Source organism: Drosophila virilis, chromosome 5 (genome assembly GCF_030788295.1).
Source record: "Drosophila virilis strain 15010-1051.87 chromosome 5, Dvir_AGI_RSII-ME, whole genome shotgun sequence".
In the NCBI taxonomy this organism is placed as follows: domain Eukaryota; kingdom Metazoa; phylum Arthropoda; class Insecta; order Diptera; family Drosophilidae; genus Drosophila; species Drosophila virilis.
Window position 1 is genome coordinate 21,131,166 of NC_091547.1, and position 14,449 is coordinate 21,145,614.

General features: G+C 37.0%; 2 protein-coding genes and 1 long non-coding RNA gene across 4 annotated transcripts in view; 2 read left to right on the forward strand and 1 right to left on the reverse strand.

The window, feature by feature from the left end:
- The window catches only part of LOC116651246 (uncharacterized), a 108,094-nt gene that overhangs the window by 69,886 nt on the left and 23,759 nt on the right, over nt 1-14,449 (reverse strand). The window contains exon 2 of the long non-coding RNA XR_004304236.2: nt 10,870-10,921. This is a non-coding gene — a long non-coding RNA (uncharacterized lncRNA). The remainder of the gene's footprint in view (nt 1-10,869; nt 10,922-14,449) is intronic.
- ths (thisbe) overlaps nt 1-14,449 on the forward strand; it is an 86,965-nt gene that overhangs the window by 8,032 nt on the left and 64,484 nt on the right. For both annotated transcript variants that reach the window (XM_032437217.2, XM_070209894.1), the window contains exon 3: nt 11,193-11,238. In XM_032437217.2, the coding sequence (XP_032293108.1) occupies nt 11,193-11,238 (46 nt within the window). The remainder of the gene's footprint in view (nt 1-11,192; nt 11,239-14,449) is intronic.
- LOC116651245 (uncharacterized) lies at nt 7,562-9,954 on the forward strand. Its single transcript, XM_032437219.2, has 2 exons — nt 7,562-9,349; nt 9,405-9,954. Exons 1-2 carry the CDS (start codon nt 8,912-8,914, stop codon nt 9,585-9,587), a joined length of 621 nt encoding a protein of 206 aa, XP_032293110.1. The 5' UTR covers nt 7,562-8,911; the 3' UTR covers nt 9,588-9,954.

Genomic DNA, 14,449 nt, shown 5'->3' on the forward strand with positions numbered 1-14,449 from the left:
CATTAGCGAACCACAACAGCAACAACAACATGGGCAATAACTTGGGCTGGTTACCGCCGGCGATGATCGACCAACTTTATAGAAAGCGAAAACCCGACAATTTTCACAACTTTGTTGGCTGCTAAGCCGCGAAAGTAAATAATCCAATTATCGCACACACATGCGCGCCCATAGCATAAATAAAATCATTTGATAAGACAAGAGGTCCGCCGGCTAGCTAGCTAGCCAGCCGGGCAGCTAGCTCCTCGAGCGGCCAGTAGTCCAATCTTCCAGTTGCTCGGTTGTTCAGCAAATTGCGTAAACATGTTCCACGCCGCTGAGGAGTAACTGCTTAGGATATAGGGGGATGGAGGGGTTTGGAGAGAGGGCGTGGCAAAGAAACTGAGGAAGTAAGTCGACCGAGTGGCAGGCATTTGAAATATGCTGCATTTATATGCCGATAAATATATTTTTGTTGTGTGTCTCCCAGCGTACAACTCAATTAGATGACAGGCCACATCGTGTTGAAAATTAAATGGTATGAAATATTTTCATGCCACAGCGTCTGACGATGGCAGCAACAATGTTGCGCGAGTCGAGCCAAGGAGCCAAGCAGCCAAGCCTCAATTCCTCAATTCCTCAAGCCCACAAGCACACGCACACATTGTGTCAATGTCAAGCGAGGATTGTGTGCGTGTCGGCAATTTGACAGACATTCATCAGGCGTATGGCGAATGCTTCTGCGCCGGCGTGCCTGCCTTCCCATACCAGCCTGTCCCCAACATCCACGCCTGTCACTGCGCGCCTGTCACATGCTCAATCATTGAGCGGAGTTCCAGTTGCAGTCGCAGTCGTAGCCGCAGTCCCAAGTTGGAGCTGGAGTTGTCATTCATTGTTGTGACCGGCACTGGCTGTGCCTCGTGCGCATAATTGATTTTTGCCGGGGCCATTGTCTGGGCATGCCTCCTTTGCCAGCTCCTTTTGTTGTCATATTAATGTCAAAAGATTGCACTTGATCATGAATTGTGGAATTGTGCAGCGTAAAAAAAAAAAAATAATATGTGAAAACTGCGTGGAATGGCGAATTGCGTGTTTGCCACTTAACACTTTGCCACTTATCACGCCTGTGGGCCGCCGCTCAAGTGCCGCAACACTGTGGGAAAGTTGCAACTGGCTTGGGTGAAAGGATCTCCATGAGCCGGCCGACTGAGCGTAGCAGGACGTGGGTGTGCCTTGGTCCGTCCTAACAGTTCCACTTGTTTTGATGCTCATGGGAAAATATTCATATAGTTTTTTCTATGTCGACGACGTATGCGCTTCGGGCTCGGCTGCAAATTCAATTGCAGAGCCAACAAAGAGTCGCTGATTCTGGGCAAATATGTTTTGAGTATCGGCGCTATTTGTTGACTTACGCCCAATCAGTTTGGTGGGGCCTAATGTCTAGCGGCTGTCTCAAAAAAAAAAAATAAAAATAAAAATAAAAAACAAAACAACAACCTTACAGAACTGAGAACAGGTGCGCCCCCAAGTCCAAAGCACATGTTTATCAGACAAAAGCGCGCACACACAAACATCAAAGGGTATTACTGACCTAAGCTACTTTAATATTTAATGGGAAATGGAAATGAAGCTGAAAATTAATTGAAATGCAATGGGTATCAAGAGTTTATGCGCATGGCGAAAGTGGAGTCGAATACAAACATCAATTAATTTACTTCTATGATAATAACAATAATATTTTATACTTAAGAATCACGTTAAATAGTCGAGGATTCGCATTCGATTTAATATTTTTATAAGCTTTGCTTTGGCTTAAGTCCCAGACTAGAGAATGGAGCTATCAAGCCATTGCTGATTAAATTATAGACATATTGTAGATAAGATATATGTATTAATTTATCAAACAGAAGCAGCATGTTCATGCCATGCACCTCAGCTAGTTTACCAAAAACTTCTGATTTATTCTACACCAGTTGGGAATCGCAAGCAAATGGGCTTACTTAAATGACCCTGTACTAACATACATTGCATCCAATTTTCAGCGCAATTGAACGCTGCATATGCCATAAAACCCCCTAAGTAGGCCCTCAACTTTTCGCAACTAGACACAACTCTAATTGAACAACCACTGAAAAACCGCAAGCTATAAAGTCAATGTGCACTCCCTTCCCCCGGCCCCGGCCCCTTTTGCAATTACACATCCTAAGCCAATCCCATGATTATCAGGCACACAAAACCCAGTAAACAGCTCGATAAACTATCATTTAATAAAGTGCTAAGAGCAGACGCTGACAACCCAATGGGGAAGCGTTGACAATGGGGCTGGGGCAGGGGGCTGAAACAATAAATGGAACTGTAAATGGGGGAGGTGCAGCTGGGGTCGGGCACTGTAACTGGGTGGCAAAACTCAGTTAGTTTTACAGTTAGATGCGCGTTAATATGGATGCATTTCAATGTCAGGGTGACAATTTGCGGGGGCGACGAGACAGTGGCCGGGACTGTGTCTGTGTCTGTGTCTGCCTCTAACTATGTGTGTGTGTGTGTGTGCTCAATGGCATTTCCTAGTCGGACCGAGTTCATGACTTGGCTGACAGCGCGCTCCGAAAACTTGGGGAAACTTGTTGGCATCGCACACTGCGATTGCATATAAATATCGTATAATTACTGGCGTCTAAATGTTTGCAGTAATTACGTGCAACATGTGCGAACTGCGGCGCGCCCTTCAGCAGTAAGATTGTTTTTGCAGTTGTTGTTATTGTTGTTGTTGTAATACATAACAATTAAATGAAGCAATTAAATGGGCATTGAATAGACAACTCGTTGAACTCTCTGGGTTTACGTATTGGCATCGATAGCTTGTCGTTGGGCAAATTAAATTCTTAAGTGCAGACAAGATAATTAATTGTGGAAAATAATAATTTAAATCTTAACAGGTGCATTAACTGTTAACTGTGTGATTCAATATAGAGCAAACATAATTTGTGATATGGCCATTTTTCTTGATCAGATCAATATGCTGAGTACATCTAATGGTGTTTATAATGTCTTTGATCTAACCTTGTGCGTCTAAGCTTAAAAGTTAAAATTTCAAATATATATTTTTGTATAACATACGCAGAAAGAGGTTTTGATTTTATATCGGCATCTTATACCAAATTATTGAATATAGTATAGATAAAAGCTAAAATTATCTGATCCAAAAATATCGATAAAAATAATAAATAAAATATAAATCAAATCTAAGACAAAAATTTGTAAGTAGACCTTGAATATAACCTATTTTGTGTTAAAAATAGAGTCGTGAGACTTTAAGTAGGCAATAATCTTATTGCATTGTAAACCTTAAAATACGAAGTTGAATAAACGATTAAGATCTTAATTCTAACTATTCCACGGCTCTTATTCGAGGATATAATACATTACAGATATTGAGTGTTCATAAATGCAGAGTAATTTTAAGGACATCAACACCTTACCCTGGTGCAACAGGCCATACTTTACATATATTACTTATGATTTGAACATTTGCCTAAACGTGACCTTTATATACATATATGGGACTCAAGCAGAAGAGCTTGAGATAGCAATGGGTTTAATAAGGTCTGAGCTGTCATATAAAAAAAACTGCACATAAATCTTTCTCTAAATTGGGCTCCATTCTGAACGAAACTAGAATTGCTCACTTAATCCAAAGAATATTAAAGCGGCAGGTTGGTGAAAAGGCATTCAATTTATATTCATTCATTTGGTTTTCTTAAAAACAAAAATTAATTTGTTAACACACAACTTATATGAAAGATAATAATTTCGTGATAAATAACCATTAAAATATGATAATCCCACCTTTCATTATAATTAAAACCAATTATAACTTTTAAACCCATAAGCATTTGAAAGATCAACAAGTTGTAAGCCAATGTCTCAACTCAGCGCTTTCTGAATTGCATACAAATGAAGTTGTGAACCGGTTTGGCATTAACATTTTCTTAAGAGCCGCATAATCTGTCTTCTTGATTTGCTGTATGACTTCTACACTATTGATATTCAAAGACGTCCGGCAAACTTGTCATTATGTCAGCCGTGTTGAGCAATCTACTAAACTAAAGTAATGTTATAATCAGTTAGTCGTAGCACAATTACAACAATTACGACAAATGCCACACAATGTAATTACAATTACAATTTCATTTATCGAGCTGTTGTTGGCTCATAAAAATGGCAATCACATTTGCATTACATGATTTTCATTCTCATAAACATTTCGTTTCCATACCCAATGCAAATTGTTATGATACATCGAACAATTCGTACTGCGCACTTACGATTCGTAATGCCCTCTTGAAACTGAACGCAGGGTGTGCTTTGCCCTCGGACCCATCAACGCAGGGCCATCGAGCAGATATTTATTATAATGTCAGTCGGAGCTGTGGGCTTTGGGAGAAACGTGCGCGCCTCGTGTTAGTATATTGGATGAAACGCAATTTATAGGTATTGGATGCCTAAAAATAATACGATTATTGGGACTTCAGCTGTCAAGTGGCTTCTGGTGACAAGTGTCTGACACCTGAGAAGTAACGCAATTAATCAACCGGCTCCCAACTCTAAGTTCAGTGTATGCACACTTTACCTGCTTGTAATTAAGGAGCGGGCTTAACAGAAAATAAACCCAAATTGGGCAATAACCCAAGATAATTGAAAAGCAACTGAAAGCAATCAATCTTAGTTCAGGCTAATGAACTCGTATGCAAAGTGATGTAACTAACTGTTTTGTCAAGCTCGTTGAATTGGAAAATTTGAAGGCTATTGTACAATATAATTTGGGATTCATTCCAATTATGAACACAACTTGTCACAGATTTACACACAAATGTTTTGAATTGAAGTTATTCTGGCATGAAATATTCATCGCATTTCCTAGAAGCAAAATCTAATAAGCTTTTATTTCTATATTTTATTTATATTCAAACAATATTTGTTTTCATTTTCATTTTATTTTTATCATAGAGCATTCGTTTAAATGAAGTAAAAGGATTTGTGAAGTCTTACTATTTTTACCATAAGAATATTAAGTCTCCCTCTTTGTAATCTAAGCATTCGATTTAATATTTATTTTTAATGAATTTTTTTCGCTTCTTGCATTTAATAAGATTAATCTGCTTGAATCAATTGGATATTAAATCCTTACTATTTGTGCCATTAGAGCTCAAATAAACATTGAATCTTTCCCATTCAGATCTTAATATTTCTTTTTAATATATAGTTTCCTATTATTGCATTTACTAAGATATTCTTTTTTGGTTGCACACTTGAATAATTCTGAAATTATATATTTTTCTGTCGCAATGCGACAGTCGTCGCATAAATTGCAAATTGAAGCAGAAAGCAGCACAAATGTATTTCCGCATCGCCACAAGCTTGATTAATTTCCGAGCCAGCTACTTTGTCTGCCAAGGAAATTGAAAATGGATATTTATCTAAGTAAATAACTCAACTGGACAAAACCAAAGGACAATCTGGGCTTTCGTCATGCTCTGAATTGATTGAATTGCGTGAATGAGGTCGCAAATGGAAAGGGAGATAGACAGAGAGGGAGAGAGAGAGAGAGAGAGAGAGGGGCGACCACTACAAGAAAAAAACTAGGTTAACATCGAGGCGGACAATTTCCAAAAGGCGAACACAACTTTAAATTACATTTAAAGCTGTTGGTGTCTTTGACATTTTGCCGCGTGGCTGTTGTCCTGTTTGCCAACTGATTGGCTTTGACTGCCCGACCGCCTGCCCGCCTGCCTGCCGGCATACCTGGCTGCTTGTTTGCTATGGGCAATTAAGAAATTCCTGACCATAACTATCGACGCTTTATAATTTTTATCACATACATTTTTTATCGCAAATATCACAACTTCATCAGCAATCACAGCGACCAACAGCAGCAGCAGCAGCAGCAACAGCCAAGCAGACAATTAGCCATAAAATTAGCTGCAACTTGGCTCAAGGAATATGGCGGCCAAGGCAAATTGAAAACAATTTAAGTTATTTGCATATAAATGCAACTTAAGACGGAACAGCAACAGCAACTGCAGCAACAACAGCAGCAACTGCTGCAACTTCTGCATATTGGCCATGTTAACGTGTTGGGCCCGCATTGTGGCTTCTGGTGTGCCCAGTTTGTTTAACACAAATGCATTGTTCACATAAACTAGGCAGGAATGCACAACAGCAGTTGCTTGACTTACAGATACCCTATAAGCTGGCAAGCACTGCTAAAAATAAGTCTACTATTCTCTCTAACCAGCATCTAGACCAGCATTTATCCAATAAATTATTATTTGCATAAGCAACACGAATTGATCGATTTGTAGCTATCCTGTAGTCACACAAAACAGTTTAATAGCTTCTATAACTTTGCCCGGAAACCATTGAAAATGAGAAAAAAACTGGTAAAAGGAAACATCTCCGAGCTCCGTCCATCTGCCTGCCGGTCTGTCGGTTCGTCTGTATGTATTAGGCCTTATTTTAAACATAGGTACGGAGCGCAGTACAAATTTGTCGATCGATAATAATCAAACATATTGCAATCCTTTTGTCTTCTGAGCAACTATCCTAGGTTTTAAGAGATATAGCCAAAATTGGCATTTAGCTTCCAGAATAGTAAATAAAAATCAGGTAACTTTCACTTTAGTCGGGCACCTTTTTGACTATTCATTTATTGTGGTATACGATGCGTATACGTAACAGGCAGACAATTAGATAGTCAGCTTCACTGAAAGTAAAATTAAATTGAAACAAAAAATATGCCATATTGTTCTTATTAATATAGCAAAATTTGTTTCTCGAACATCTTTCATATGCTAAAAAAAAGTTCAGCATTCCCCTATCTGTCACATACCCTTTGCACAAATTTCAAGCACCCTATCATGCAGAAGTTCCACTTACAGGGTATTCAGAATGGCGTGTTCGCCTGCCGCCAATTGAGATAATGCCAAGTGCATTGACGTTTTATCAACTTAAGAATATCAATATTGATATCGCCGCCTGACAACAAACACGCTGCTCAAACGATATATCATTTATGATCTGAAAATGCAGTAATTAACAAAAAACAGAGAGTAACAATAACAATAACAGCAACAAAAAAAAAAAAGAGAGCAAATCAACCAGAAAAAAAAATACAAAACAAACCTAATGAATGTGCATATTTTGTCGAGCGTTAAGAAAAAATTGCACGTGGCGCCTAAACAAAACACTTGCATATAAAATGTGTAGAAAAAAGTAAATAAAAATAAAATAAAATTTGTGTGGCTGTTAAAATATTTTAGCCAAAGTTCAAACTACATTTCACGCCTAATTTCATTTGACAACAAACGAGAAAAATACGTTGGAAATTTTTTACACATTTCACATATTTTTTTTTCTTTCTTTTTGCTTTTGTTGTTAATTTTCAGACATAATTGCAGAGAGCAACAAGGAGGGTGTGCGGGAAAGGGGCGGCCGCAGTGGCAATTGGGGGTGGGGCCAGTGGGGCGACTGGTTATGACAGCAGCAGACGCCAGACAACGGCAGCTGCACAGTCCCAACTCGCCGTCAGTGGAGCATTTGAATAATTTGCAATTAAACTGCAAAAACTCTGAATTCAGTGTGCGGCAATCAAGAGCCAAAAAATAAAAAATTAAACTCTGTCAAGCATTTCTTTCGCGACGGTAAGTCGTGGCGTATGCGTAATATTGCATTTGATTAGTATTTTTTTTTTTTTTTTTGTGAACTGGTTTTTACCGCCTGGCCTGGAGTCGAGAATGAATCGAAATGTCCGCATCCATCAGCTGTCCGCGCTTCACAATTGCTGTGGCGCGCTTGATGCTGATGAAGACAGCAGCCGGGGCCAGAGACCGGTCAAAACCAACACCCAACTGTGTTTCCAATTAAACGCCGCTTTGGCAAACAACGACAATGACAGCAGCAACAGCACAACAACAGCAACAACAAAAACAACAGCAGCAGCAGCAGCAGCATCAACGTCATTTGTATCTGTTAGATGCAACAACTTTCAGTTTGTTTTACGGTTAGCTTGTCAGTTGCAGTTGACTCTGCCAAAGAGCCAAAGAAATTGAACTTGAATGTTTATGTGGCAGGCGCTTTAAATCAGTATGGGGGGTCCACACACACACAAACAAACACAGCCACACACACTCTCTCACACCTGGTCACAAATAACCCCTTGGCAAAGCCAAAACTCAAACTAGCTGCAGCTCAATTCGTATGTAACTGTCAACAAGTTGTCAATCAATTTGAAGCTGTTGATTGGCTGATTGAAAGCATTTGATTGATTGCTAGATTTACAGTTGAACACTTGATTGGTTCAATCCAGTTGACAAGAGCGCGCGACCAGTTCGCTGTAAACATTGAACAAAATTGTTTGAAGAGTGTCTTGTTTTTTTTTTCATTTTTTGTTTTTCAAGCGGGTTAAGAATTGTAAACTATAAGCTTAAATGTTTTGATTTAGCTTAAAAAGTTCGTGAGATTTAGCAAAGAGAGCTGCTGAGATCTCTACAGGTCTATACGAAAATGGTATTATTTAGAGCTATGTGTGGTTTGACATGTCCATACTTTCTATTTGAACCACTTTTGTACAAACTTTAGACTTTAGAAACTATTCAAGCGCTCTTACTGAGTTAATCCAAGCAACTGATTTCCCTGGGCATATATGTTTCTGTTTTAGCATAAAAGCCCAAGATTATCTCTGATATCAATCCGACATATAAAATTGCTATGACGTTTATTTGCATCTGATATTTCGATAATCAGCTAATGACTGATTCATATTCTTTATAAGCTGATATTAAACGGAGAACTCATTACCAGCTCACTCGTGCCCGTCCAATGGCTCTATTAGTAAATTCTGTTTTTAGTAATCTTTCGACACTTGAGTAGCAAAGTCATGTATCCGATGCTCGTTAGCGTGCTGCTGTTCGCTGCATTTCACATGCAGACAGCGCAAAGTAAGAAAATATCCTTTAAAAACAGAGACTATCCCATAAAATACCATTTCTTTCAAGGCTTGGCACCACGTGGTAAATTCACAAGCGTGAGCTTTGATCACAATACCGAGTTCTTTACGAATATGTCATGTTGGCTCTCGCCCGAAGGCAAACTTAATGTCGATGTGTATATAAAACGCAACCTGCCTCTGGCCATGCGTACGTCTATTACGGTGCAGTACCAGATCGAGAACTCGGCGAACTATTATACGCTCTTTAGCTATGACGTAGACAGCTGTAAGGCCATGAAAGATCTGCTGCAGTTCGGTCTGACGAACATCTGGTTTCGCAACCTACGCAAATACGGAAATCTAACGAGCATCTGTCCCATGAAGGCTGTAGGTTGGCACAACGAGCAGCATTGCGAGCCATTAATTAATATCCCTATTCCAGGGTTATTATGATTTGCGCAATTTTCACCTGGAGAACAACAGCATTCCGGCGTATCTGGGGTCAGGCAATTATCGTATCAGAGATGTGAACTATTATGGTAAAAACAATGCAAACAATGCGAACCCCAAGGCAAAGAAACGTCTCCCTGTCTCGTCTATCGTTTTGCAATTGCAATTGTATTAAAGTTTGTCTACAAATCCTGCAGCTCAATTTAACTGAACTTTTGGCCTGTTGGCCAAGTGTGTCAGGGGCTTCAATGTGGGTGGGGCTAACAACTTTTCACGAGCCAAGTTTGCAGCGTTTGCGTGAGATATGCTTGGAATTTTTTACTCGTTTTCTCAAGGTTCTTGAGCTTGCCAAGGTCTGAACAGAGTGAATTTGTAAGTGAAATTAAATTAACTGCAATAATGAGCTGAGGTATGTTTGAATATTTTACAAATAAAATCTCTGATGCCAGCTTTTTTATTATACATTAAATTTCTTCATTTTATCAACTCAGCATTAGAAATAAACTGAACTTTTCGCTTTAAAACACATTCACAATGCAGAATGGGGCTGCCAGACTGTGAATTAAACAGTGTTGTGTAATAAGTTCAATGTTCAATTTAACTTTATATACATATATATCATTTTAGAAGTAACTAATAAGTTTGAACTTTCAATAATAAAGCAATTAATAAATATTAATTAAGCTAAATAAATATCGAGTTGCCAGACTATTAGTAAAACAGTGTTGAGTAATCCTTACTGTAGGTAATGTTATAAATTACGAAGTTAATTACGTATTAAACAATTAATAATATCCTAATTCCAAATAGTTATAATAAAATAATAAAAATTAATAAGTTTAGCTTAAAAAATATAGTTTGTTAGCGAAATATATATTGTTTTTTATATTGTTTTTTTAGCAGACATCTTAGATTCAGTCTAAGTTTAATATTTTGCTGACCTTTCTTTCAAGACATTTTCTACACTTTCGCTTTTCATATTCGATTACATAAGAATGCCAAGGTCTTTCCCCAAGCCATTTGAAAATGTTTCTTGCGGATTTTTGGGCCAACAAACAGCTTTTACAAATTCTTTGGCCGTCTTTCACTTGGCTTTTATTTCCGCTGACAGGAGCAGCAGCGCCAGCGCAGGGCAATTAGTTTTGGCTCCCTGTGTGCGCTGCCTTTTTCTTTTGTCGGTCAGTGTGAAATTTATGCTTTGTCGGGGCAGAGTTTTAACTAATTGCATAATAAATTTCAGTGAATTTATTGTTAAGAATTTATCTGGCCAAATTGCAATCCTTGTAGCCCACTTAATAAATGTCAAGCAGTCTGTCAAAATAACTGACTTACAGCTAAAATGGGGCGTGAAAGAAAAAAATCTGAATGCTTACGTGTTTTGTGGTCTAATATCTTGTCATAATTGTTATTAGCAGTGGGTGTTGGAGTTGAGCACTAAAATTATGAGCCTGACTTACCCGGGCAACAGTGCAGCAACGGTGCATGGGGGAAGTACCGACAAAAGTGTACCTGGAAAAACCAAATAACGCGAATTGAAATGGGAGTATAAATTAAAAATTATTATGGGCTGGGGCTAGGCAAATTTTTGTCGTTTTTGCATTAGATAAGCTGGCAGCAAAAGGCAATTGCCAAATGTACTTAATAAGCAAATTGTCTGGGTTCATTCTCACTATCTGGTGGGGGAAGTACAATGAGCGCTTTTTGAAAAGCTTGTGCTTAAAAGATAATTAATGCATATAATTATATGGCAATGCATATTAAAAATGTCATTTATTTGCAGGTTACCACAGTTTACGGTCTATGCCAAGATTATTTACCTCCTGATGGTGAGTATTTTAATAACTAAACTTTACAATAAAAAGCACACAATACCAAAAAAAAAAAAATCCCCTAAATAAACAATTAAAATATTGTTTAAAAAACAACAAAAAACATTTGAAAAGAACAGATGTTTCTAGTCGCAGGCGTAATAATATCTAAATTAAATGCACGTACGATCTGTTACATTGTATTTGTTTGCGTAATTTATAAACTATTTTTTTTTTTGTTGCTGTTTATTGATACTATCGCATAATATTTGAAGAACGTAACATATGATAGGCATCAACTTAAAATTCCATTGTGTTTAAAAATGACAAGTTATATCACAAGTTATGTCAATGTAAACAATTTAACTGGAAGCAAGCCCAACCAACCCAACCCAACCAATTGCTGATGATAACCCATCGCAGCTATGCCAAGTATTTTATCAGATCCGTTTGGCATTGCCCTAAAAACAAATCAATGGAAATAAAAATGAGAATACAAAATTGTCTATATATCGATATAAATTGACACTTGCACTGGCCAACAGCAAATATTTGCCAAAATAGACAGAGATAATGAAAAAAAAACTAGCAGTTAGATTGGCTAGTAAATACCCTGTAACTAGGCTCTAAGGTTGGACAGTGAAAACAAGTATTTATTTGAATTTGTAATTCAAGTAATTCATATTTGATTTATTCGTATTAATTGGTGTGTTATACGTGGAAGTTAGCCATCAAATTCAATCAGTTTGGCTTTCGTCTTGAGGAAGCTGCATACCAGATAAGATCCTTGAAAGCCCCCATCTAGAATATTTGTGTGTTTAGCTCTTAAGTTGGACAGTAAAATCAATTATGTTAGTTTGTGATATTCTCTAATTAATTTGTTTGATTCGTGGAAGCTATCCAAAAACTCCATATAAATTTATTTGGCTTTCAGTTTTAGGTTACCAAACATTCAATCGCTGAATGCATATAGGTAAAATGATTTTAGATGTCCTTCTGAGTGGGAACTATAATATTTATGTGGGCTGTCAGCTAAAAGCTTTCCTTTTTAAACAATTTAAAAGAGCACAGGGTATGGAATACAGAAATATGTGCGGGTACACCGGAAATTTCAAGTAAATAATTATTAAATGCCAACAACTGTTCGCTAATTAAATTATACTGTTTGTGGCAAAGCTCTTTACATGTTCATTTCACATTCGCATTTATTTGCCGTGATTTTTTTTTTCTTTTTCTCTGATTTTAATTTATTTTACAATCAATTTTAAGTGTGCCCCCCAGGCGTGTGTGTACACACACTGCAGTATAGTGTGTGGCTGGGCTTGTGTCTGGGTTGTCTCCGTTGTTAATATGCCGAAATAAATAACTGAAATGTCTGGAATTCCGCTGGCATGAAACAACTTGGCGACGTCTTTACAAGTTCCGTTTTATGAATATGGTGTTGTTTTTTTCGAGTAAGCCAAGCGTTAAGCCTGGCCGAACTCTTAACTTGTATTTATTTGTTCAGAATGAACTTTTGGCAAATTATTTTTACTTCTCGTTTTGGCATGCACGGGCCAAAGGCTGCGTCTCTGTGTCCGGGAACTGAGTTGTTGTTCCTCAAGTTGCCTGAATTATTCAACACTTTCGAGTGTTTTGAGTGTATTTGAAGTATTTACTGCGCCTTTGGGCACATTGCTGCCGCATCTGAATGTGTGAGAAATGTTTGTGCCGCTAATACTTGAACCTCTTCAGTTCAAATTGGTCAATCATAAAAATGCCTTTCACCAATTCGGCGGGTGGCGGGAGGAGCCATAGAATGAGGCTATAAATCGGCTGACGGTCAATAATAGAAAAATTTGCAAACTTTATTATGCGAAAAGCAATTCGTGTTTGCACTTCATGAATAGGCAAATATTTTAACTACGTTTTAAGAAGAGAACCAGAATATAGTTAAGGTTCATCATTTAAGAAGTCGGCTGAAAATGTAGGTAAGTTAAGTAGAGCTCAAAGATTCTTTACTATTTTTACATCGAAATAAATATAAACAAATAATAAAAATAAATAGATATATTTTAAAATGTTTGAATATGTACTTTTATATTATTCTATTATTTATATATTATATTTAAATTCAAATATAGTATATACATATATATATATATTTTTAATATTTATTTATCTATTTTACTTTTATATATTTATAAATTTATTAAATTATTATTATTCAACTTTTTATTTTTTATTTTTAGGAGTTTTTTAGTAAGGGTTTCTACATTTAACTTTCATTCTTCACGAAAATATAATCTTCTTTAATTATTAAGAAATGGTATATATTATTTTTAATACCATAAAATAGCTAATTAATTGTTTATAGGAAATATTAGTAATTTTTTCTTACTCCGTCATATTAAATTTCTCAGAAAAAAGCCAATTAACTCATGTAAGGCCTCATAAATAAATTAACCATGTAAGTGTCAGTTGGAGAAATATATAGTATTCGATTTATAATATAGTTATAAACAAGTTTTACACGATCAATTTTAGTTTATGGCGCCTGGCCCGTTGGCTATTTGAAATTTATATGTTATTTAAGGCTTTTTTTATGACTTACTAAATGCACAATTTAGAGTTCGCGCACAGCTATAAAATATAAAATCAGTTTTCCTCTACGGCGCACAGATAAATTAATTCATAAATAACAAATTTATTGTTTACGCAGAATTTGGCTAGCCAACTCGTAATTCACTGAAACGAATAAATCACGACCCTATGTCGAGTGGCTTTCAGATATTGAAATGAAGCACGGAAAATAACTGGCTCAAAAATAATCGAGAGGTTGCTTCATTTTTAATAAAGCTAATGCAAAAGGGGCTATAATTATTCCGACTGCCAAATGGGTTAAAATTATGTGTGCTGAGCAAACAATTGACAAAAAGCGTAATAATCAAATAAATGGTCAACCAAGGGCCAAATTAGTGGCACTTTTAATAGAGCTTAGCAGAGAATTTTGATAGCAGCAGGCTGCGCATTTGTTAACGAAATAGTCAAGAACTCAATCTGAGTCATTTACTATCAAGAAATATTTGATAATACAGGCCAAAACAATATGGAAATTCTAGGAAATTTTTAGAGTGCTTGAAATTTGGTAAAATTCCTATCTTGAGTACGCATCTGCATATTACATACATGATTCATGGCACGTAGACAATCTATTTGGCAGAAACCCACCTTTATATCTATTCTAGAG